General features: G+C 41.2%; 1 protein-coding gene and 1 long non-coding RNA gene across 2 annotated transcripts in view; both read left to right on the top strand.

Annotated features, from left to right (window-relative positions):
- Positions 1–23,380, top strand: part of LOC135089203 (UDP-glycosyltransferase UGT5-like) — a 25,841-nt gene extending 2,461 nt beyond the window's left edge. The window contains exons 2-8 of the mRNA XM_063984551.1: positions 8,251–8,424; positions 8,506–8,748; positions 8,851–9,084; positions 20,485–20,649; positions 20,797–21,016; positions 21,791–22,010; positions 22,142–23,380. Of these exons, the coding sequence (XP_063840621.1) occupies positions 8,251–8,424; positions 8,506–8,748; positions 8,851–9,084; positions 20,485–20,649; positions 20,797–21,016; positions 21,791–22,010; positions 22,142–22,421 (1,536 nt within the window). The 3' untranslated portion in view covers positions 22,422–23,380. The remainder of the gene's footprint in view (positions 1–8,250; positions 8,425–8,505; positions 8,749–8,850; positions 9,085–20,484; positions 20,650–20,796; positions 21,017–21,790; positions 22,011–22,141) is intronic.
- On the top strand, positions 14,027–19,378 carry LOC135089204 (uncharacterized). The gene is made up of 3 exons (XR_010261414.1): positions 14,027–14,397; positions 18,397–18,452; positions 19,300–19,378. It is a non-coding gene; the product is annotated as an uncharacterized LOC135089204 (long non-coding RNA).
- Positions 23,381–26,438: the final 3,058 nt, after the last annotated feature.

Below are 26,438 nucleotides of genomic sequence, written 5' to 3'. Positions count from 1 at the left end.
TACATGGATGGATACAGTACAATACAGAGTTGGCAGCTAGGGGGGGGGGGGTGAGCAAAACTGGCGGGGACGTCTCAGAACGCTTAACTTCATAGAAAATGTTTTAGCTAGAGATAAGATATGAAGTTTCCAGTTTAGATTATAAGTGAAGGACAGACCGAAGATGTTCAGTGTAGAAGAGGGGGGCAGTTGAGTGTCACTGAAGAAGAGGGCATAGTTGCCCTGAGGTTGTGTTGAGTTGATAGATGGAGGAATTGAGTTTTGAGGCACTGGACAATACCAAGTTTGTTCTGCCCCAATCAGGAATTTTAGAAAGATCAGACGTCAGGCGTTCTGTGGTTTCCCTAAGTGAAATGTCTACTTCCTGAAGGGTTGGACGTCTATGAAAAGACGTGGAAAAGTGCAGGGTGGTATCATCAGCGTAGGAGTGGATGGGATAACAAGTTTGGCTTAAAAGGTCATTGTTGAATAATAATAAGAGAGTGAATAACATGACAGAACTCTGAGAACACCACTGTTATTAGATTTAGGAGAAAAACAGTGACCATCTACCACAGCAGCAATAGAACGGTTAGAAAGGAAACTCGAGATGAAGTTACAGAGAGAAGGATAGAAGCCGTAGGAGGGTAGTTTGGAAATCAAAGCTTTGTGGCAGACTCTATCAAAAGCTTTTCATATGTCCAAAGCAACAGCAAAGGTTTCACTAAAATCCCTAAAAGAGGATGACCAAGACTCAGTAAGGAAAGCCAGAAGATCACCAGTAGAGCGGCCTTGACGGAACCCATACTGGCGATCAGATAGAAGATTGTGAAGTGATAGATGTTTAAGAATCTTCCTGTTGAGAATATATTTAAAAAAAAAATAGATAGGCAGGAAATTGAAGGAATTGAACGGTAGTTTTAGGGATTAGAACTGTCACTCTTTTTAGGAACAGGCTGAATGTAGGCAAACTTCCAGCAAGAAGGAAAGGTAGATGTTGACACACAGAGTTGAAAGAGTTCGACTAGGCAAGGTGCAAGCATGGAGGCACAGTTTCGGAGAACAATAGGAGGAACTCCATCAGGTCCATAAGCCTTCCGAGGGTTAAGGCCAGCGAGGGCATGGAAAACATCACTGCGAAGAATTTCAATAGGTAACACGAAGTAGTGTCACGATCGCTTACTTACTTACGATCGTACGATCCCGGTTATCTTTCCAAGAAAGTGGACGTTACACTGATCCCGGAAAGTTTTATAGGTCTGGATTTTTAAAGGCTTCGAATGCCTACCCGACCTATCCGAAATCGCCAGAATTACACTCTCTCACTCTACCTTTACCTTGACACAGCACCCCTGGAATCACCTCTAATACCAGATTAATGTTGGAGGAGTAGAAAACACGATTATTCTATGTTACAAGCACATATATTAATACTAATAATAATTCACAAACAACATGAGGTAGTAGACGTTACTACATGACGTTCTCGTCACTTCCCACAACACCAGAACCCGTTTACACCTCCACCAGTCACAGAAATATTTCCCCTCAACCGCAGGAATTTACTCAGACGCCACTACCGCGTCCCCAGACAATAATTCCCATATTTCACCTCCTCAAGTCTCACAGGAGATCACCATCATCACAAAAAATTACCCATAACACCATAACATCATCCCCAAAATCATCAATACACCACAACACCAGCTTCCAAGGTCAACACCACAACCTCCACTCACAAAACTGCTGCCAGTTTGACCTATGACCCCTTCGAACAGCATCACCGGCACAACTCAACAACCGAATTTCAGCGGACAAGAGCTCTTGGTACCACAAAAGACTCACTAACCTGATCCTGGATATCAAGGTTATACCGCTACACCACTAATACCTCCACACACCACTCCATCACCAATCCACACCAAGATCCTTCCCTGAGAAACGCCTTCCCTCCTATATAGCTCACGACCTAAGGCGCTCTGCCTTCCCCTCCTTGGATTGTGTTGTTGCCCACTCAAGTTCCCTTCGTTTTCAACATATTTCCACCTCAATCATACTTCCTCCCTTATACATACAAAGATATAGAGAACTTAAATTATGAAGAGAATAATACTACATGATATAAAATGGGTAAATAAGCCTTACACTACTTATAACCAATAATAAGGATAATGGCAGGTAACCGGAACACGGGGGACACTAAGAAAACGTTATCCCATTCAAGGTAAACTCGGCCAATAACATGACAGTATTCAGAGGATGGAGGAGAGGGAGGAACAAGTCCTGAATCGTCCAAAGGAGAGTTTTTAGCAAAGGTTTGAGCGAAGAGTTCAGCTTTAGAGATAGATGCGATAGCAGTGGTGCCATCTGCTTGAAATAAAGGAGGGAAAGAAGAAGCAAAGTTAGGCCACCTCTCTTTCATGTATAGCACGAGAACAGGCTGTGTTAAACCAAGGTTTGGAAGTTTTATGTCGAGGAAAAGAGTGAGGAATGTACGCCTCCATGCCAGACACTCACCTCTGTTATGCGTCAGGCACACAGAGAAGGGTCTCTGACACAGAAGCAGTAGTCATTCCAAGGAAAATCAGCAAAATACCTCCTCAGGACCCCCCAACTAGCGCACTAGAAGTAAAATGCCAGAGGCACCTATGCTTAGGGGGATCCTGAGGAGGGATTGGAGCGATAGGGAAAGAAACAGATATGAGATGGTGAACGGAGGAGCCCAACGAAGAAGAGAGGGTGACAGCATAAGCAGAAGGATTAGAGGTTAGGAAAAGATCAAGAATGTTGGGCATATATCCAAGACGGTCAGGAATACGAGTAGGTTGTTGCACTAGTTGCTCTAGGTCATGGAGGATAGCAAATCTGAAGGCTAATTCACCAGGATGGTCAGTGAAGGGAGAGGAAAGCCAAAGCTGGTGGTGAACAGTGAAGTCTCCAAGAATGGAGATCTCTGCAAAAGGGAAGAGGGTCAGAATGTGCTCCACTTTGGAAGTTAAGTAGTCAAAGAATTTCTTATAGTCAAAGGAGTTAGGTGAGAGGTATACAGCACAGATAAATTTAGTTCGAGAGTAACTCTGTAGTCGTAGCCAGATGGTGGAAAAAGATTCAAGAGCGTGGTCACGAGAGCAGGTTAGGTTCTTGCGCACATAAACGCAGCATCCAGCTTTGGATTGAAAATGAGGATAGAGAAAGTAGGAGGGAAGAGAAAAGGAGCTACTCTCAGTCGCCTCAGCCACCTGTGTTTTAGTGAGGAAAAGATGAGGTTTAGTAGAGGAGGGGTGGTTTTCTACAGATTGAAAATTAGATTTAAGACCACGAATGTTACAAAAGTTAATGAAGAAAAAGTTGAGGGGTCGGTGTCAAGACACTTAGGGTCGATATCAGAAGAGCAGTCCTACCTGGGGACATTTGTGATCCCTTCCCCGGATGGAGACTCCGAAGCTGGTGTAGGAGTCGCCATAATAATTTTGACTTTTGAGTGAAGGGTGTGTGTGTGTAATTAGGTGCTTGTAGTTTTCTGTGAAGGAAGAGAATTAATTGTCTTTAGAGGTCATGTTGTGATTGCCCCCTTGTGTCGTGAGACACAAAAGGAAACGTTCAGTGAGATCACAGCTGGGTTTAATGATAAGTTCACAGGACTCCCCTATCCAGTGCTTTTGACCTCACTGGGAGTAATTATCGTTTCGGCAGGTGCCTACTGCCTCCTCCAGTGATATGAACACTATGTTCAACCAATCACCTGTCTCCCTGTATTAAGGGGCAGGGCCTAAATATCAGATTTTTGTTCGAGAACTATAAGTGGAATGTATGGACGCCTATTTTACTGGCCAGCTTGCCCCTCCGAGGACTGGGTAGAGAGAGTGTGTTCGTCCGTGTGTTAGCGGTGGGGCACGGAGCGGCGAGCGGCCACCCTGCTCCTGCGAGGACTGGGTAGGGGTGTGTGTTCGCCGTGTGTTAGTGGTAGCGGTGGGGCACGGAGCGGCGAGCGGCCGCCCTGCTCCTGCGAGGACTGGGTAGAGAGTGTGTGTGTTCATCCGTGTGTTAGTGGTAGCACACGGAGCGGCGGGCGGCCAATCTGCTCCTCCGAGGACTGGGTAGAGAGTGTGTGTTCGTTCATGCGTTAACGGTGGCGCATGTGGCGGCGGGAGGCAGGCCCGACCCTCCGAGGTTTAGGTAAAGAATGTGTTCGTTCGTGTGTCGACTGTAGCTCTCGGCGATCCACGGGGCCACTGCCGGCCTTCTCGCTCCTGTCAGTACCAGGGGGAGAGAACCTGCTTTGGATCCAGATGGGGGTCAGGAACGGATTATTGCGTGAAGAGGACCTGCTTTGGACCCAGACGGGGGCAGGAGCGAATTATTGGGTGAAGAGGATCTGCTTTGGACTCAGACGGGGGACAGGAACGGATTATCGCGTGAAGAGGACCTGCTTTGGACCCAGACGGGGGGGGGACAGGAACGGATTATCGCGTGAAGAGGACCTGCTTTGGACCCAGACGGGGGCCAGGAACGGATTATCGTGTGAAGAGGACCTGCTTTGGACCCAGATGGGGGGGGCAGGAACGGATTATCGCGTGAAGAGGACCTGCTTTGGACCCAGAAGGGGGGCAGGAACGGATTATTGCGTGAAGAGGACCTGCTTTGGACCCAGACGTGGGGGCAGGAGCGGATTACTGCCTGAAGAGAAGATTTTGACCACGGAACAGATTCCGCTAACATGGATGGTCGATGGACCGGCAGACGACTAAACGAAACGAGTTCAGAGACTGATCAACAAGATACAATGCAACATCCTCCCAGGAATCAGGATGCAGCTAGTGATGAAGGTGCAACTACGGACAGCATCAACTACTGTTAGATCAGATAAAGGAAATGATAAGTGGGCAGATGAGAAAAATGATACAAGAATACAGACTCCCTACTCTCGGGTCAGAAAGACATGGTGGGAATCCAGGTGATGGCATGGGAAACCCAACAGCTTACACTAGAACAGCTGTGTCCAGGGAGCCTGATAGAGGACAACCCACAGGGTGTGACCAGGGGGAGGAAACTGACCGAGAGGAGAGAGAAGATTGTCAAGAAGGTACCGAAATACAAGTGAGTTAAACTCATATGACACAAGAACTACAAAGAGATTCGCATACGATATCTAACGACTCACCAGGCGACGCCTCTCTCTTGCCCAAAATGCTGACGAGGTACGACACACTACAAGAAGGTGGCCAGTCAGTAGACGGGCGCAGCGGAGAGAACGATAGACAGACCAAAGAAGAGGAAAAGACAGGAAGCAGTAGCAACGCAACTGAGAAGAAAGAGTCTTTGGATTCAGGGATAAGAGATATACTGAACGCCATAAGGTTCACCCACTTGCCGCCCCCTACCTTCAGCGGAGGGTCCTGCGGCGATTACTGGGTATTTAGACAAGCCTTCGAAGATCGTGTCGAAGCAGCAAGTCTCCCTTACAAAATGAAGTTACAATCACTACTCGCAGCCTACTCTGGGGCTCTCAAGGCGGCACTACAGAGAAATGTATGAGTCAAAGACGCAAAGTTAGGTTATGAACAAGCCCTTACCCTACTGGACGAATAGTATGGGGACAAAAGGAGGTATACTAAGGAGCTTATTCGCAAGGTAAGGCAAGGGGGAACCATATGCTGGGAGGACACGCAAGGACTGGAAGAAGTAGTATACAACCTCGTGAACTGTGTGACGAACCTACAAGACTTCGGTTACATAAAGGAAATAGACACGGAAGAATCCATAAGTAACATAACTGGCAGATTTAAAGGGGGATTGAGGGTATGCTATGAATCCAGGGCCTTCGAGTACCAAAAAAAAAAAAAAAAAAAACATGCGGGTGAACCACCAGGCATCGAATGGCTGCAGATGTTTCTCCAAGAAATGCTGGAAAGAGCGAAGTGGACTTCGTGGGAACGAAACCGAGAAACTTTGGTGCCGGAAAAGACTATGCGCCAACGAAGACCCGGGGAACCACACCCCTCACAGTTATGATCAGTCACACTATCAACAGCAACAACGGAGAACTTTGATAACAGAAGCCAGCAATGTTCGGCGTGTCAAGGAAGCCACTCACTCCATGACTGTCAAGTCCTCCACAACCTACCCGTACAAGCTCGGGTCACGTAGGTAAAGAGCGAGGGATGTTGCTTCTCCTGCCTAAATCGGGGCCACCGAATTGCAGAATGTCGACAGCGTAAACCTTGTGGAATTGAAGGTTGTACCTCCAGCCATGCAGAGCTCTTGCACGATATCAGCAGATATCCACCAGAAACCAAGATAACGAGCATATTTGAGAAATCAGAAGGTCCATCGTGGAGCGGCGTACGTGGAGTGAAGAGGGCCGGAGACCGACAAGATCGAGAATTGCCCGTGAACAAACACCAGAAGTTAGTCAGCGGGAATCAGCCAAATATCAAAACAGAAACAACGATAAGGGATGAGAGAGAGGTGAGAAGGGAACCAATGGTGACGATGGTCATGAAAGGAAGCCCTTTTAAGTGGAGGAGAGACGATGGGGGAAGCAGGGCTTATGAAAAAGAAAGGGGCCAGGCCAACGATAATATGTGACTAGATGACTGCAGCGTGGCTCTCCCTATAGTGAGAGTCAACGCAAGAAGGAGCCCGAGTGAGGAACCAGGAGTGTACACTAGGGCTCTCCTCGATTCAGGCAGTGACAGATCGTATTGCACCCGATGGCTAGCAAACCAACTAAAGGTCACGGGCCGACCGGTTTCTCTATCCATAGATACGATCATGAAGGAGACACCACAGATACAAACATAGGAAGTAGACCTATTTATGGTCAGTACAGGAATTAAAAAACGCCGCACCATTGCAATTCCTCAGACATTAATCGTTGAACGACTCCCAGCCATGTTGGCCCACTCTGTGGATGTAAAAGGGTGGACGAGATGTTGTACCACACCATCCACCATCAACGGTAGACCTACATTTTTTTTTTTTTTATGTAGGAAGGATACTGGCCAAGGGCAACAAAAATCTAATTAAAAAAATGACCACTGAAATGCCAGTCCCATAAAAGGATCAAAGCAGTGGTCAAAAATTGGTGGATAAGCGTCTTAAAACCTCCCTCTTGAAGGAATTCAAGTCGTAGGAAGGTGGAAATATAGAAGCAGGCAGGGAGTTCCAGAGTTTACCAGAGAAAGGGATGAATGACTGAGAATACTGGTTAACTCTTGCGTTAGAGAGGTGGACAGAATAGGGGTGAGAAAAAGAAGAAAGTCTTGTGCAGCGAGGCCGCGGAAGGAGGGGAGGCATGCAGTTAGCAAGATCAGAAGAGCAGTTAGCATGAAAATAGCGGTAGAAGACAGCTAGATATGCAACATTGCGGCGGTGAGAGAGAGGCTGAAGACAGTCAGTTAGAGGAGAGGAGTTGATGAGACGAAAAGCTTTTGATTCCACCCTGTCTAGAAGAGCAGTATGAGTGGAACACCCCCAGACATATGAAGCATACTCCATACATGGACGGATAAGGCCCTTGTACAGAGTTAGCAGCTGGGGGGGTGAGAAAAACTGGCGGAGACGTCTCAGAACACCTAACTTCATAGAAGCTGTTTTAGCTAGAGATGAGATGTGAAGTTTCCAGTTCAGATTATAAGTAAAGGACAGACCGAGGATGTTCAGTGTAGAAGAGGGGGACAGTTGAGTGTCATTGAAGAAGAGGGGATAGTTGTCTGGAAGGTTGTGTCGAGTTGATAGATGGAGGAATTGAGTTTTTGAGGCATTGAACAATACCAAGTTTGCTCTGCCCCAATCAGAAATTTTAGAAAGATCAGAAGTCAGGCGTTCTGTGGCTTCCCTGCGTGATATGTTTACCTCCTGAAGGGTTGAACGTCTATGAAAAGACGTGGAAAAGTGCAGGGTGGTATCATCAGCGTAGGAATGGATAGGACAAGAAGTTTGGTTTAGAAGATCATTAATGAATAATAAGAAGAGAGTGGGTGACAGGACAGAACCCTGAGGAACACCACTGTTAATAGATTTAGGAGAAGAACAGTGACCGTCTACCACAGCAGCAATAGAACGGTCAGAAAGGAAGCTTGAAATGAAGTTACAAAGAGAAGGATAGAAACCGTATATATATATATATATATATATATATATATATATATATATATATATATATATATATATATATATATATATATATATATATATATATCATATACTTTCCTTAATATAGCTGACTCAAAGAGATTTCACTAAGACATATGTCTCTTCTATGAATAGATGAAGGTGGTGACGCTGTGTGTGCTGGCTTTTGGTCTGGCGGATATCGCCGCTGGGGACCTGCCGCCCCCTGACAGATCCTACAAAATTCTCGTTCTTATTCCTGTGGCGTCTACGAGTCACAGAAATGTGTTCTTACCCCTGGTCGAGTCCCTGGCTGACCGTGGACACAAGGTTGGAGAACGTAATGGTGTGTATTCAAATATTTTTGTCAACAAATTTTCTGTTTTGTTACAATGACATCTTCATCCACAGATAGTGATGCTCGTCTCTTTACCACCAGTCTTCAAACATCCAAATGTGACAGAGATAAACTTTGAGGTACCCATATCACACATTAACTTATTTGTGGAAGGCAAATTTCTTGGAGGTTTGCGTGCTCTGGGGGAAAGACTACCCAAGATAGCGCGGAACTTGTACCAGATACCATCGGTGAAGATACTTTATGAAAAAAGAAAAGAATTTGATCTCATAATAGTGGATCATATGTTCAATGAGGTAAGCTGATGCCAGACCCAAGTAGTCTCCCTCTATTTCCATTAGTAAATTAAATTGCCACCATTACCACAGCTTCACTACCTCACATCATCTTTCTCTAAGGTCGGTTACCCATTCCTGCACGAGGTCCCTTTCATCACTATCGCCACGCCCGGGATGGACCACCGCCAGAGTGCCTTCTTGGGCAACGTCCTCAACCCTTCCTACGCCCCTCACTTAATTGACAGCTTTCCTCTTCCCTTGTCTCTGTGGCAACGTATCAAGAACACCTTCATGCACATCTGTGTGGCAATTTTCTGGAGGAACTGGGCAGTTGTACCGCTGATTCAGAAAGAGGTAAAACAATGGAGATCATTTACATATGTATATGCATATATGTAAATGATCTCCATGTATATGTATATATATTGTTGACACCAGATTCAGCCCCTCTCACAGCTGCCACTAACTCAGGAAAAATTATCTAACCTCCCTCTTGTGTAGTTTAGTGGGAAACCCTGTATACAGGGTCCTTCTGGTCTCATGCAACAATTAACAAGGTGATTTTGCCACTCCGCTTTTACTTGCTCATGTGGAAAGGAATCAACAAACGCCCAAAAGATGCTGAACACACTCCACCCGGTGAGAAAGACTCAGAAAACCACATGCTAAGGGGCACATCTACGACAAAAGACACACACTTCTATAGGGTTTATTATAATCTCTGGGCTACCTTCCATGAAAAGACTGGCCACCCACACCCACAAACTATTATATTCTCCTATTGGCCATCACTATATATACATTTTCCTGGAGGACAGAAAGTACCATTGGGAAAGTTATTGGGAAAGAAAATTTTGGACAGTAAGGTTAATGATCAGGTTAGATTAACATTTCTGAGCAAGCCATGAACGTTAATGGCCTATTATCGCTACTGAGCACGAGACACACACACACACACACACACACACACACACACATATATATATATATATATATATATATATATATATATATATATATATATATATATATATATATATATATATATATATATATATATATATATATATGTGTGTGTGTACGACCAGATCCAGCCATTCTAACAGCAGCCACTAATTCCGGTTAGCTTCCCTGAGCTACCTCTTCTGTAACCTAGTATTGGACAAAGTAGTGAACCCAGAACAGTTCACTGGTCACACACAGATACAGGCCTCAGAGGTCACCATCCTGTCTCAGGGTACCGGAAAAAAATACGACGCCATTTTCTCATACTAGCTAAGAATGGATTTGCCAAAACACGTGCTGGGGAAAAACAGACAGAAACGAAGCCGCTAACACAAGGCTACAATACCCAGTGAACTAACCTCCCACAGGCGGTCCATGAACTGCCCAACAGTACATTATAGCTCTCTAGTCCGAGCTCAAATTGTCTTAAATTTCTCCGAAGACGGACTCACCCGTATTAAAAGTTGTGAACCTGGAGAGAAAAAAAAGAGTAAAACTCGGACGCCAACACAAAATAATCCTATGGTCAAAACAAGAATAACAATACACACAAAGCCAGTTGTATTTGCATACAATACACAGAACTTTGACATAATTAATGCCCGCTCACAAAACGGACGCTTTACAAATCACATGCGGTCGGACCAGGGGGAGGTCACGCTCTCTCATGACGTCTAGAGCAATACAAATGCAGCCTTCCATAATTCTAAAACAATATTGAATCTAGTGAGGCGTAACACTAATATCCCCTTAGGTACTTGACAAATTATGCCCCAAAATACACCCAAAAATCGCCTCAATCTGCTAACTCAAACAGCATACCTTCCTCTTATGAATAATGGTCCACCACTGACTCTGGGAAACACATTACTGCCACGGCCATCTTCGTTGTCGCCAAGTGGGACCGGTAAAATAGATTTCACAGACCATCTAATTTTATGGGAACAAGTTCGCGCGCAGCCCTGATTTTACTGCCAGACGTATGACATACTCTCTGCCATGAAACGCACGGACTTCCCTGGACCCCCTTAAGGTTAAGGAACCCTAAATCGTGATATAGTAAGTATGACTAGCTACGGCGAAGTCATCAACCAAATTTCAAAAGAAAATAAGACTTGTTGGATATAAAATAAATATCTTAAAGAAAATATTAAATGCTGACCTAGTGATCACATTCAATGAAACATGTGCCCATATATATATATATATATATATATATATATATATATATATATATATATATATATATATATATATATATATATATATATATATATATATATATATATATATATATATATATATATATATATATATATATATATATATATATATATATATATATATTACGCAGAGCGTCGTGTTTGCTAGAAAACTGTGAGGAACAGAGAAAGAAAGAACGAACAAGAGAGAAGAACAAGGCGGGGAAGAAAGAGCGATGTGGCAGGCAAGCCTCAACGCCCTGAAATGTAAAGATGATAAAGCCTACCTGAAATGCTTATTTGATTTCTTACTTTTCCCTTGGCACAGCCATTTGAAACTATTATGCAAGATAGCACCATAAGAGAATAAAATTTTTGGTAGCCCGATGAATAAACTTTGGCAAACAAGAAAGTTAAAATGTTTGTTTTGCCCTATATGCAGTAGTGAATGTGTATGACGTCTTTTTCCGTCTGGTCACCGTGCTTTCACTTTTATCCCTCTCCTTCCGCAGCCACATGACCGCTGTAATAGGTTAGAATGATGACGATCAGTTTCAAGTGGCCAATTGCGCGCGTAGACCTATTTTAATTGCTAGACGTACGACACATTTATTCCCAGCCACGGAAACGCACAGACTTCAGTTGACACCATTCAACAGCTGCAGTAATAGGTATCTTATTTAGATTTGCTACACGTCATTTAGGGATGGTTAGGTAATGCTCTGTTAGATTAGTTTCCTTAAAGGGCAGGGGAGGTCCAGCAGGAGCGAAGCTCTCCGGTTAGGTTAGGTAATGTTACTTGTCATTTGGATCATGTTAGGTAATGTCATTGTCTCAGGGCGGGGTTTTTTAAGAAGTGTTTGATTTTCCCACTATCATATTTCCTTATATACTTAACATAAAGCTATAAAACCAAAACAAAAAAAGCGCCAAACCTTTTTCTTTACAACGATGTCATTGGTAGAATTCTAGGTACAGTAATTTGGCCGTGAGTAGATTTTGAACAAGAATATTTCATCTCCCCGGATGACCCGGTGTGTGTTCATTTTACTTGTTATTGCTACAGCTACTCCTGGCATGCGCAGCTTCGTCCTTCTCACTGTTAACTGATGCTGCCCGGTCTTCCCAACACATTCTTATGTTATTATAACGTATTTTCCTGCATTTTTTTTTTTTTTTGTTGAAACGATAAGTAAAAAATACTCTTTACATTATAATGTAATGTAACTTTTCTTATGCTGTGAGTCGTGGCGTCGCTCTGGATCGTAAGAGGCGCTGATCGGCTGGTGTGGTGGCGGTGGGACGCGCTGATTGATTGGCTCCGGTTGGCTGGAAGGCTCTCTTTGTGGCGGTCGTGCTTGGTCCCTTCTCATGCTTGGCATGGCCTGTACATCTCCCGCCTATACATGAACTTGGGGTTGAATTCTTTTATATATAGTGCTTCAAGTATTACATGGGTTCTCACATCTGGACACATATCTAACATTTCATTATGGTGTGGACTGTGGAGAAGATACAAAAGAAGGAATAGGCTGTGCAGTAGAGATGAGCAGGAGAGGTGATAGTAGATGGAGAACTGGTGAAGGCAAAGGAAAGAAAAGACGACAGAAGGAAAAAAAAAAAGATGAATCACAGGAGAAGTTTGAGCAACCATAGTTGCTGAATGAAGTGACATTAATATGACTCCCTGTAGAAGTAAACCCTCACACCAATGTAGCCGAGGAGATTATAGGTCCTGAGTGAAAGACAGCGACAAATCTGATGGGAGGAGTAGAAGAAAAAACGGCATTTGAGTATGAAGGGCCAAGTTTGAACCCTGTTGATTATTGTTGTTATAATGATTGTTTATGTTAGTGTTGTAGTATTCTCCGTTTTTATAATTTGTATGCCCTCCGTTTAAGTACGATATTAGTTGGTCTAACACTTGGGAGTGAAGAGTCATGTGCAGAGTCTTGAATTTGTTGTCTGTGCCAAAAATTTCGTAAGTTTGCATGTAACTTTTTCTGTGGCGAGAAGGCGTATTATAAGCCACGCAAATAGTAATGAGCGAACGAGGAAGAGACGTAGACAGAAGATTAAAGAGAGAAGGAGAGCGAGACGAGGACAGAAGATGCCTGAGGAAAGTACCTGCCCATCTCCCACATGTTTACTTTAAAATTCCGAGCTTATAGTTATTCTCCTTCCATACTTAAATTTCCTTACATCCTTTTGTTCCCTCTTGTTGAGTTACACATATTATATTGTTGAAGAGTTCGTCTTGCCTAGAGAGTAATCATAATTCATCCAACCTTTGTAGTTTGTTCACAGTAATTTTTGAAAGATAATAGTTTCTGTGAGGCAAAGTTATCATCAGTAAGAGCGAGGCTGGCGGCTGTGCCTGTTGTGTCAGTTATTCTTGTGGTGACAACGAGCCCTCTTGCTTCTCCCTGTCTGTTGGCCTGTGTTTAGTTTATTGTCAAATGTTTATTGTCATTTGTATCGTCAAATGTTACTGCAATTCAGAGCTCCGTTGAGAACTTTGAACCCAGAGAATATTGTGATTTTCTGCCATACAGTAGAGTATACTTCCTCGGTGGGATTTACCAATTTTGGGTGGTAATGACCCGCTTTTTGGGAAGTTGTAAATTTTACTGTTCCGCAGAGGGAAATAATGTCATGTAAGCATAGGTGGTTTTGTCTTGAGAGGGCGGTAGCTCACAGAGCAATCATTATAGTGCTTGTCCCTAGTTGTAGTTGTGCTCTCCTGGAATGTGGTTGTACGATTCTTAATCAGCAAGTGAGGGATGTTTGGTGTGTATTGGACGATTGTTATTCCTTTCTCTGTGCTCGGGTAAAGATGGAGTGGCAACCTCATTTCTTTAATCATTACAGGACACCAGAAGAGCCATGTAAAGACAATATTGAACATTACACTAAGCAATGCAAGTGGTAGTTTAAGGGCGCTGACCCAAGCGAGTTGCAGTCTTAACAATATATATATATATATATATATATATATATATATATATATATATATATATATATATATATATATATATATATATATATATATATATATATATATATATATACTGACTTGGGTCAGCTTATCCCTATGCTATTTTCCTTGTAGCCTATAGCAGGGTGTTAACATGATGAGTCCAGGCACCTACTGGTCGTCAGTAACTATCCAACGTCAACCTGTTTAACCCACCAGCAGATACAGCCCCTCTTACAACTGCCACTGACTTGGGTCAGCTTATCCCTAGGCTATGTTCCTTGTAGCCTATAGCAGGGTGTAAACACGATGAATCCAGGCACCTATTGGTCGTCAACAACTATCCAACGTCAGCCTGTTTAACAAACCAGCAGGAAAGAAAGTAATACAATAGCCAATAAACTCACAGGCCGGGAAAGAACAGTAAACTACGTGCTAGAGGAGTCACAGCCAGGACCAAAGGACAGCCAGGACCATACACAGGTATGAGGCTAATAATATTTTGGGGCAACCTCCCACGTAATGGGCCAACCTACACCCATACAATATTAGCAATATCTTCTTGCTTGAGACCAGTTTATTTGTGGTCTCCCAGAAGACGAATAAATACATGTATATGTTAAAGCCGGGGAAAGAACAGATAGCTGCAAACAGCAGAGTATTACAAAATCCTTTGCTTCTAATGGACACCAGACGCATGTAATGGCATAAAAGACTAGTGAGACAGTACACAAAAGCCACTAGACCCTGAGACGGTCGAAGAATCGCTCTCGAGAATGCCAACGAGACGCATGACGCCAACACACTCAGACGGCTCTAAGTGGAGTCCACTCAGACAACTCAAAGTGGAGTCGGTAGGGCAAAGTATTCCCCAAACTTATAGGGGTGCAGTAAACTCCAGCAGGCTCCCATGGAAGTCCCTGTCATAACACTCAGCAATTATTACTAAGAACAAAGCTCTACTATATAATCCCCCTTCAGGATTTACTCCAGAATCTCTCTCTCTCTCTCTCTCTCTCTCTCTCTCTCTCTCTCTCTCTCTCTCTCTCTCTCTCTCTCTCTCTGCATTGCTTCTTGCTGCAATGGTACCTACGGTCCGACTGGCATGAGAAAGTCTGCCCATGATCTTTCTCAGTTCGTGTGACGGTTGGCTGAGGTGAGCGTGTAGCGAAGGTGAGAAGATGTATTTAGAAGATGTGTAACACATGTGTCAAAGAGCGTGCACAGAATGTGTACAAGTAAGAAAATGTATAAAGTGAGGACAGAAGAGATGAAAGACAAAAGTCTGTGCAGTAGAGAGAGTGAAAACGGAAGGGTGAAAATATAACAGAAAACGGAGTGCTAGGAGCGGTGACTTGTGTCCCGCTACAAGCGCGAGGCGAGTCGGCGCGGCATTCTGTTGTCCCAAGCCAAGTTTAACTCACAAGCTGAAAGCTTGTGAGTTAAATGCCGAGGTGAGAAATGAAAGATGTGCAACAACCGTAGGGCCCTTTAGGCTTGGAGAATGTAATGAACGCAGAGAAAGGTGGACTGACTGGTGTGAGGAGAAAAAGTTAACAATAATGAACACTTGGTTTAAACAGCACCCGCAACGCCTTTGGAGATGGAAACGTGCTGTCGAAATCAGATAAATTATATTACAATTAGTAAACGTTTTAGAAATGCTGTAACTCAAACCAAAACCTAACCCGGAGCTGACTATGCCAATGATCATGTATCTTTGATATCAAATATAAAAATAAAGCTCAAAAACATAACAAAACTAAAAAGTGGACCAAAGATAGATGTAGCAATACTATGTAGAAATAAATTGCAAGAATATAAAGTAGATGTTAAAAAAAGATTTGAATGCCTGGGAGAAGAGCTTTGGGAGAATGGAAATCACGGACGGAAAGCAATACAAATAGCATTAGAGACAGCTGGTAAACTACTAACATAATAAAGAAAATGACCCAAAAAATGAATGGATGAAACAGTAAATTTTGGAACTGATGGAAAAAAAGAAGATATAAATAGAACGATAAAGACAAATATGAAGAACTAAACCAAAAGATTAAGGGTGAATGTACAAAGGCAAAAAAAAGAGTGGATAGAAAAGCAGTGCGCAGAAATATAGCATTTAAGGGAAAAAAAAGTCATATTCAAGAAAATTAAAGAAGTCACAGCAGGACAGAGGTTAACAAAATCCAGTACAATTAAAAGCAAGGTAGGAAAAATTTTAATGGATATAAATGAAGTTTTGCAGAAATGGGGTCACAACATAGACGAACATTTCGAGGATGATACAAGGGAATTTTCAGAGAAAACAAAGGGAATGGATGGACCAGAAATTCTAAGAAATGCGGTACGCACAGCCATGCAGACAATGAAGTTAGGGAAGAGTCCAAGTGACGATGGAATCGTGACAAAAATGCTTAAGGCTGGAGAAAAAAATAATGGTGGATAAAATCACGAGGGTCACACACAAAGTCTTCAACACAAGAATTATACCTGAGGAAATGGGGAAATCAGTCTTTATAGCAATACCAAAGGCAGCAAGGACAGTTGAATGCAGTCAGCATAGAACACTCAGCTTAATGAGCCACATAACAAAAATCATCTTAAAAGTATTACTTGCAAGAATCAAGTCAAAACTTGAAAGAGATATCTGAAGAACAATATGAATTTATGAAACACAAAAGCACTACAGATGTTACATACATCATGAGATATATTTATGAGCAGGCAATAGAAAAGCAGATAAAAAAATTTTCCTTTGTTTTATAGATTATGAAAAGGCTTTTGACAAAGTGCAACACCAACAATTATGCAACTTAATGGCAAACACAAAAATTGACGCCAAGGATTTAAAACTACTCAAAACCTGTGCTGGTATCAACAGTCAGCAATGGACATTGACCCCTCAAAAAAATCAGGGTGGAAAAGCACTAAAAGAGGTCTCAGAAAGGGCTGTGTGCTTTCTCCAATTCTTTTTTCATATTATGAGGAGATAATATTCAGGAGCATACAAGATTATGAAGGCATAAAGACTGGAGATGTAAACATTAACAATGTTAGGTATGCAGATGACACACAAAGAAAATTACAAAACTCAGCTAATGAGGTCAACAGAAGCAGTGAAAGATATGGTCTGAAAAATAACATTAAGAAAACCGAGACAATGGTAGTAACCAAGAACAACGCGATTCCTGCATGCAACATCAAAATAACAACAAAATAACAACTCTAACATTAAACAAGTAAACAGCTTCAACTACTTGGGAAGTACAATCACAACAGATGGCTGATGCATCACAGAAATCAGGAAAAGGATAGGAGTTGCTAAAACAAGCTTTCAGAAAATGAGAACACTTATGCAACTTTAAATTAAGCATAACAACCCGAATAAAAACACTCAAACATATGTATGGGCAACTCTAAAATACGGATGTGAAACATGGACTGTAAACAAAGAAGTTTGGGATAAAATAGAGGCTTTTAAAATGTGGACGATACGCAGACTGCTCAGGACTCTCAGCAAGAAAAACAAACACTTAAGCATTACAACAAGCAAATACAGATAGAAAACTACTGAGAAAAGTGAAGAGAAGAGAACTCAGATTTATGTGACACACAGTGTGGAAGAACAAGAATGAACTGCTCAATATAACAGGAAAGACAGAGGGGAAGAGAGCGAAAGGAAGACAGAGAGTTAAGAGACAGAATAATAAAAAAAACAACAACCAAACCTACAGACCCTCAGAACTTAAACACATGATTGAAAACCGAAAAAGGTGGAGGGACATGATCGTCCAAGTCACTTGGCAAAGGTAAAAGGATTAAGATGGCGTTCATTATATTTGCTACCCTGTATGCAGGTGAAACAGGATGCCGACATATTGAATGTTGACAGTTGTTGGTGACTAGCTTATATATATATATATATATATATATATATATATATATATATATATATATATATATATATATATATATATATATATATATATATATATATATATATATATATATATATATATATATATATATATATATATATATATATATATATATATATATATATATATATATATATATATATATATATATATATATATATATATATATATATATATATATATATATATATATATATATATATATATTTATTTATTTATTTATTTATTTATTTATTTATTTATAACTCAGGACAAAACTTATAACATTGTATTTGGATAATGATGTTTTAAATGCAGCACACTCGATATTAATATTATTAATCCTTGTATGGCTAACACTCTTAATCTAACCCATTACATCCCACTCATACATATATCTACGTAAAAGTATAATGTTTTTAACTGTGTCTATCAATGTATAAGAGAGAAATAGATACCAGAGTCTTTTCTCAGAGTGTAGAGCAACACTAGCGCTACTTTTAGAGTGCATTATCGGGTTCTTGTAGTGAGCGTAACAACCCTTCTTACGTCAGTATAACTTCAGCATTCACCAGCGATGGACGGATTACACGGTCGCCGAGTTGGATCATATCATAAGAGGTAAGAAACGTATTCTTTGATTATTCTTATTGTTTATAAAAATTAATTTATAAGTGCATCTATGTTGCATAATTTAGGGCATTTTTTTTTTCACTTTAAATTTACATTTGAAAATAGGTGAGTACATATATGTACGCACAGGGGGTAGCTCGGGCAACAGGTATAAAGTGGCATTTTTACCAGTAGAACGACGTGAATTGCGTAAAAAACATTTAATTAAGAATTTTCTTCAATAATTCACGTAAATTTCATATTTTAAATCCATCCTGTAAAGTATTTTTATTTACTTAGCGTAGCTTAGTCGGTTTTCTTAGGACAAAACAGTAGAATGACCAAACCGTAGCCTTTTTTTTTTTTTTTTATGTAAGAAGGACACTGGCCAAGGGCAACAAAAATCAATAAAAAAAATGCCCACTGAAATGCCAGTCCCGTAAAAGGGTCAAGGCAGTGGTCAAAAATTGGTGGATAAGTGTCTTGAAACCTCCCTCTTGAAGGAATTCAAGTCATAGGAAGGTGGAAATACAGAAGCAGGCAGGGAGTTCCAGAGTTTACCAGAGAAAGGGATGAATGATTGAGAATACTGGCTAACTCTTGCGTTAGAGAGGTGGACAGAACAGGTGTGAGAGAAATAAGAAAGTCTTGTGCAGCGAGGCCGCGGAAGGAGGGGAGGCATGCAGTTAGCAAGATCAGAAGAGCAGTTAGCATGAAAATAGCGGTAGAAGACAGCTAGATATGCAACATTGCGGCGGTGAGAGAGAGGCTGAAGACAGTCAGTTAGAGGAGAGGAGTTGATGCCTCACCTACAACATCGCAGAATAATAACTATAACCCTTGTTTTTGTTTGCAGAGCTACTAGCTTAACTGTCCAGGAAATCATCGCACAATTGGAAAAAGATCCGCCTAATCATCCTACTGATGTTTTCCTCATGCCATCTCAAGATATCGGAGGCCTGACTGACGAGTTGGTGGCATCCTGGGCCTGAAGGACATGAAAAAGATCCCCATGCTGGATTGACGTCCCTAAACACTTCACAAAAGAGGAATAAAGTCAGATATGAAAATATTGGCCACCTTATCATCAAGACAGAGAAAAGGAACGTTTGCAAGGGGTGCAGGGCCAGATGCATCTACAGATGCAGAAAATGTGATGTGGGACTTTTCGCTAACTTGCTTTGAAGACTATCACCAGTCCTAGTTCTATCTAAAGCATCAATGTTCTTGAGTAAAAGTGAAATTGGTCTTTCAAAAGTTTAGTATTTCATTTATTTTATTATTTTTTTTTATTTTTATTTATTTATTTATTTTTTTTCTGTGGGTTAAAATTCCCTAAATGAAATAGAGCTTAACAAAATTATGTAAACAATTTTATAAAAGGTTAACAAATAAAGGGAAATAAACAATGAATTTACATGCATTTTTGTGGGTTAGAAATTGCTTATGTGTCTTATGCATGTTACCCCCGGTCTATCTCCCATGCGTACATATATGTAAGTACCAAGAAATCCTATTTCATATTAAAATAAGGTAAAAAAAAATGGGCTTGATTATCAATAAGGGACTCATGAGTAAGCCTTGCCTCATTAAAAAATTCCAATCGGATTGATGCTCGGGATGTAATGGCCTAGATATTATGTTTTCCCAAATTGTTTTAATATTTTGTGTGTGTGTGTGTGTGTGTGTGTGTGTGTGTGTGTGTGTGTGTGTGTGTGTGTGTGTGTATGTGTGTGTCTGCGCGCGCGCGTGTACATACCATCCATCTTTCAATAGGATCGGATGGAGGAAATCTAACAGCAACCTTCTCTCTCTCTCTGTACAAATGTACATGTGTACAAATGTAAAATGTGCAATAATCACACACACTCTCTCTCTCTCTCTCTCTCTCTCTCTCTCTCTCTCTCTCTCTCTCTCTCTCTCTCTCTCTCTCTCTCTCTCTCTCTCTCTCTCTATCTATCTATCTATCTATCTATCTATCTATCTATCTCTATCTCTATCTCTTTCTAATAAACAGTTTTTTATCCTGTTACTCGTACAGATCTCAGCTCAGTTCAATGACCTGCCACCGCTGCTGGACATCGAGAGGAACCAGAGTCTGACACTGATGAACACTCACTTCACCATTACCACACCGGTGCCCCTCCTGCCCTCACAGGTGGAGGTGGGGGCTATGCACTGCCGCCCTGGCGAGCCTCTGCCACAGGTCAATAATAATATGATTTTAGTACTTTATTTTTAACCGTCAGGGACGCAACAAATTGGGACATTAAGAACCACAAAATCAATAATGATAGCTATCGCACTTTTTTTTACAGTCACAAAAAATTGGCACTTGTTTCACTTATCTCAGGATTTGGAGTCGTGGCTTACAGGGGCAGGCTCTATGGGCGTCATTTACTTCAGTCTGGGATCAGTCTTGCGTGGTAAAATACTCCCGGAATACCTTCAATTCTTCCTGGAGGCTTTCCAAAGACTGCCGCAACGGGTACTGTGGAAGTACGAGGGGCAGCTGCAGGGCGCGTCCGACAACGTCAGGGTCAGCAGCTGGTTTCCCCAGCAGGACATCCTCGGTAAGTCAGCCACCATATCATTACGATGAAATATACTGTTTCTGTTGGAGCTTGTATCCCTGCAAGGAGGCTTAGCACAATCGCCTGACACGCTCTTTAGGAAAAGATCATGCAGGAGTCTAGAAAAAGCTTGTATGCCTTCGCATGGCAGTCTCCATAAAACAAACATACATATGGTTTAATCCATAGATTGCCTAGACTTTTTTTTAAAGATTTCCTTATGGAAATCTTTAAAAAAAAAGTCTACGAACAATCTAATTACTAAATATATTCCGGTCATCTACCTCTATTAGACAAGAAATATTTCCTATCCCCTTCTTATATTTAACTGTATTCAGGTTTAACTCGTTACGTTTTGTTCTTAACACCCAACTGTTTCCTTTATATTACTTAAAACCGTAACTTTATGAGATGCCTATATTATCTTCGTTCTGTATCGACTGTTAATTATGCTACACTATTCTCTTAAAATGAAATATGGGATCCCATGTACCTTTTTAGTCGCTTTCATGTACTGACTCCAACAATGATATGGAAACAAGAACTGCACAGCGTTGCCAAAATAAGGTCTGCCCATTGTAAAAAATACTCTTCTAAAAGATTCTAAAAGACTAACCTGAATAGACAATAAGCTCCTTTTCTGGTAAGTATGCTACATTGTTTTCTATGACGAAGATCTCAACTAACTGTAACTCCATATATTTTTTAAATAATGAGCATTACAGAGCTCTCTTCTTCATTGTGTAAATATTATGCAGTTTTTTTGTTCCACAGCACACCACAACGTGAAAGTCTTCATCTCCCATGGCGGCCTCCTCAGTCTTCAGGAGTCTATCTTTCATGAAAAGCCCCTTCTTGTCCTGCCTGTCTTCGGTGACCAGCCGAGGAATGGCATGGTCGTAGAAAACTCGAATATTGGTCGTGTCTTGGTGTGGGAGGAACTTACTGCCGACAGGATCGTCGACGCCCTCAATGACATCATCAACAACCCGATGTGAGTTTTTCTCAACTGTCCAGTGTGTACATTCACTCTGTGGTTCATGACTGTTTCTGTTAGGCATCCATGATGCTAAGGCCAGTCAGCGAGGTGGCCTGGAGTGTCTAACTGGTGCTGCCATTGTCCAGGTACAAAGAGAACGTGGCCAGGATGTCGGCGTCCTTAAGGGATCAACCGACGACGCCAAAGGAGCGTGCGGTTTTCTGGACAGAGTACGTCGTCCGCCACCGAGGGGCGCCTCAGCTGAGATGCCCGGCCGCCCAGCTCTCCTGGGTGGAGTTCCTGATGCTGGACGTGATGGGTCTCCTGCTGCTGGCCTTGCTGCTGCTGCTACTTCTCATCCGTCGATTCCTGAGGGCAGTTTCCGCGACCCTCCTTGGTAGCAGCGCCAAAAGGAAGAAAGACTAAGGATCACGAAAATTGGATTTCATGCAGTATGTGATTTGCTTGCTATGGTTGTGGTATTTGCTGCAACGGTACATGATGATGGCAGGCCAGGTATTGTCATATGCATCTTTCGAGCTCTAGTTTTTTTTTTTCCCTCGAGCTTCATTTTTTTTCCATGAACTTTTTAATGCATATTGCTTCTGTTTTCTCTGTATGTGCAATTGTGCTTAACTGTAAGGAAAGATTCTCTAGTATGACTGGTCCGTAACTACACGCCTTGCCTTTTTCTTAAGTGTATTAATAAATTTTAATTTTCACGATTCCCAGAGTTAAATTAATGGCAACTGTAGTATGTTACTGTTTCCTCATTCACTACATCATCAATCTGTATGTATGGAACGACAACGACGACGGCGACAACAACAAAATAAAACAACAACAACCAACATCATCACCACCACCACTACTACAACGACGACGACGACGACGACAACAACAAAAATCAACAACAACAACCAACATCATCATCACCACCACCACCACTACCACCACCAACAAAAACAACAACAGCAACCACCAACACCACCACCACAACAACAACAGGAAGAACACAAACAACGACTACTGTTACTACTACTGCTACCACTACTACCATTTCTGCTACTACTACTGCTACTACTACTACTACTACTACTACTACTACTACTACTATCACTACTACTATCTTCACTACAACTACAAGAACATCAACAACAACAACTGTTACTATTACTAGGAAAACGCTCACCACCTGCCTACCCTGTGTGATATTTGAAGATGCAAGGCAACATGCAAGATATTCATGATAATCTTCTCTTTTCTCTTTTACACAGCTTTTTATGCGAGAAGACATGTTTAATTTAAAGCCTAACTTCATAATGGATGGACATAATGATTATAAGTAAGTGTTGTATAAACCATAAAATTTTATTCCTTAACTTATACTCGCCACAATTACTTTGTTTTCCTATCGAGGTTGAAAGCTGTGATATAACTGAACAAACACGGTTTCGTCCGTAGATGTAAACAATATTCCAGTAACTTAAATATTTGTTGAGCTAAGTGAGGAAATGTAAGTATTTCTAAGGCGGTTGAGTTACCCTCAGATTCTGTGGACCATTAGGGAGCAAGGCTGCCAACCTAACACAGTCTCCTTGAGATTATTACTCTGAACGGAGTGCATTACTATCACTACAGTTTCTATGTATTGGTGCTACTACTACTACTACTACTACTACTACTACTATTTAGCTATCAATAATAATGATTTTACCAGTAATCTAAGCTCGGAGTTCACAGTGAATGTACGTCCTGTTAGTGGTGTGCATGACTAGTGACTTGACTAACAGAAAAGAGATGCATCCTTTGGTGTTCAGTCTGCTGGCTGTGTTGGTTTCTTTATTTTACTCGATTCATTCGCTGCGATGATCACAGAATTGGAAACTGACAAGGGCAGGTAAAGACACTGTTTTAGAAAGCTGGACGCTTGGAAAACGAAAAGATCAAACCCACTGGTTGTAAAGCCAGGAGTTATGAGTTGTTTAGGAAGTTTAGAGAGGCGTCAGTTTAGGTGAGGTATAAGAAAGGGATCACTGGCAAGAGGTGTCATGACGAGGGGAGGAGCTGGTACTCAATGCAGTGTTGCAAGTATGGATACGAAAGTATCCTTTGAATACTTTTTGATGTTACTGGTACGTTTTTACGACGATGAGCAAAAGGATACGAAATTTTATGAATGGCCAAAAATGGATACATTTTGCTACTTTTTTATAGAGAACTGGATACTTTTCAATATCCACTTTATTATTTATTATTTTTGGCAAAATGTGGTTAGTTAATTTACCCTTATTTTCTAGTAATATATTAACTACTTCGTAAGTGTGGACAATGGGGAGTTAAATCAGTAAACACGTCATGGGCTTGTTGACTCGTTCTGTTCACGTTCGAGAGTTGGGACCCGAACGTCCAGCTCCAGCCTAAGTGCTAAACTCAGTGTCTAACTGACTCTGTTTCTGAGGAAGTTAATTACACTGCTTGTGTCAGACAAATGGAATGTCTCTCCTACGCTGGCTTCAGAAAGGTAATAGTAAGATTAATTACAGTTTGTGATAAGGTATATGAGTAGCTAACAATAACATATCGTATCATGGTTACTGTTGCTTTTATTTATTTTTTCTTCAATAGTTTACTTTTTTATGCAGACGTTAAGTTGCATATCATAAGTGTGTACAGTTAATATACTAGTTACATATATTATATAGTATTATTAAATGATTTAGGGAGGAAGGATGATGGTGAACTAATTCTTTTCTTTCAGTCAGAAGCCTTGGAATCTCAAGTACAGTCTGCAGTGCATATACTGAATGCCTTGAACAATCCTCTGTTAAAAATTTACTTTACCTTCCTTGGGTATATTCTGTCCATTATCAATAAGATGAACAGAGAATTTCAAAGTGAATCAGTCATGATACGCACTGTATATTCTAACATCTGTGCCTTTTATAGGACTATTCTGAGCAATTATATAAAGAAAGACATACTAAAATCAAAGTCAGATCCATTTGAAGTGGAATTTAAAGACGGTTCCAATTTCCTGCATGAAAATGAATGGTACTTTGGCAGCAAAGTAGAGAGTATGCTGGCAGATAAAAATGTGTTAGGGGAACTTGGATCTGAAGCTTCCAGATTTCGGGTGAGATGTCTGGATTTTTATGTAGAGCTATCAAAGCAAATCAGTAAAAGATTCAAAGGTTTGAGTGATGTACTCCCGTTGTTAAATGCCTGTGACCCTGCCATACCAAGAGAAAATAGAGTTACAAGTCTAGTGCCACTGTTCAAAATTTTCCTCAGCTGATTAAAGAATCAGAATATGATGTTTGCCATGATGAATGGCGGTCACTTACTTTTCATGAAGATGTTTTGAGTACATCAAGTAACCCCACCGTGTTTTGGTGTTCAGTACTAAAACTTAAGACTAGTGGAACACCTGTGTTTCCAAATCTAGCTGAGTTAATGGTAAATTTGTTAGTTCTACCACATTCATCAGCTGCAGTGGAGAGAATTTTTTCACAAGTAAAATTAATAAAGACAGACCTAAGAAATAGACTGAACACAGAGTCAATAAATGCACTTTTGTTAAGTAAAGGTAACGGGGGAGCAGTTCCATGCTATGAATGGGAGCCAAGTTCCTTGATGATAAGATCTGCTCAAAATGTGTTCACTGAGGCCAACCAAAGCATACAGGTAGCTTCATAGGCAGAAAAAGAAAGTCTGCGTTTGTAGTTTTATCATTTTTTTTTTTTATTAAGGTTATCAGATATTCATATTTTGTTCTTTGTAGTATTAATGTAGCCTAAGTTAGAGAATAAGTTGTGGAAGCTATCCAAATACAGCCTGCCATTGAAGGTATTAACAAATCTGTGTGCAATTGTAGTAGCCTACTGGCATCATTCATTTTTTTTCTAATAAAGTGCACTTATACATGAATATAATGTTTTGGAAGACCCAATCAAAGGGTTTATATTAATGCTCCAAATGTGTAGTGAACAACATTTCTCCACCACTAGGCAGCAGTAAGCAGCTTGGCTGCCAACCGTATGATGTCTATAACACCATGGTAAGAAATGATTTATTTGTAATCATAGTTTTCATGAACTATAGGGCATATCGTAAAGAAAACAATATTGGATACTTTTTGGATACCATTTTGCATTGTATGCATACGTTTTGTATATTTTGGATACGTTTTTGGATACGTTTATATTTTTCTCACTTGCAACACTGGTCCCCAAGAGAGAGAGACAGAGCGAAGACACAAGAGAGAGAGAGAGAGAGAGAGAGAGAGGAGGACATTAGACAGAGAGAGAAGACGCCAGACCAAGAAAAGTGCCCGTTCCTTGCTACGACACTGGTCGCCTGCCACTGCAATGCGCCCTGGGGCATGGTGTGAGGTTAGTGTGCCCCGGCAGACTAAGACAGGAGTGCTAGTAAGCCTGTGTT

This window comes from Scylla paramamosain, chromosome 32 (genome assembly GCF_035594125.1).
Source record: "Scylla paramamosain isolate STU-SP2022 chromosome 32, ASM3559412v1, whole genome shotgun sequence".
Taxonomy (NCBI): Eukaryota; Metazoa; Arthropoda; class Malacostraca; order Decapoda; family Portunidae; genus Scylla; species Scylla paramamosain.
This window is presented reverse-complemented; position numbering and strand designations above follow the sequence as displayed.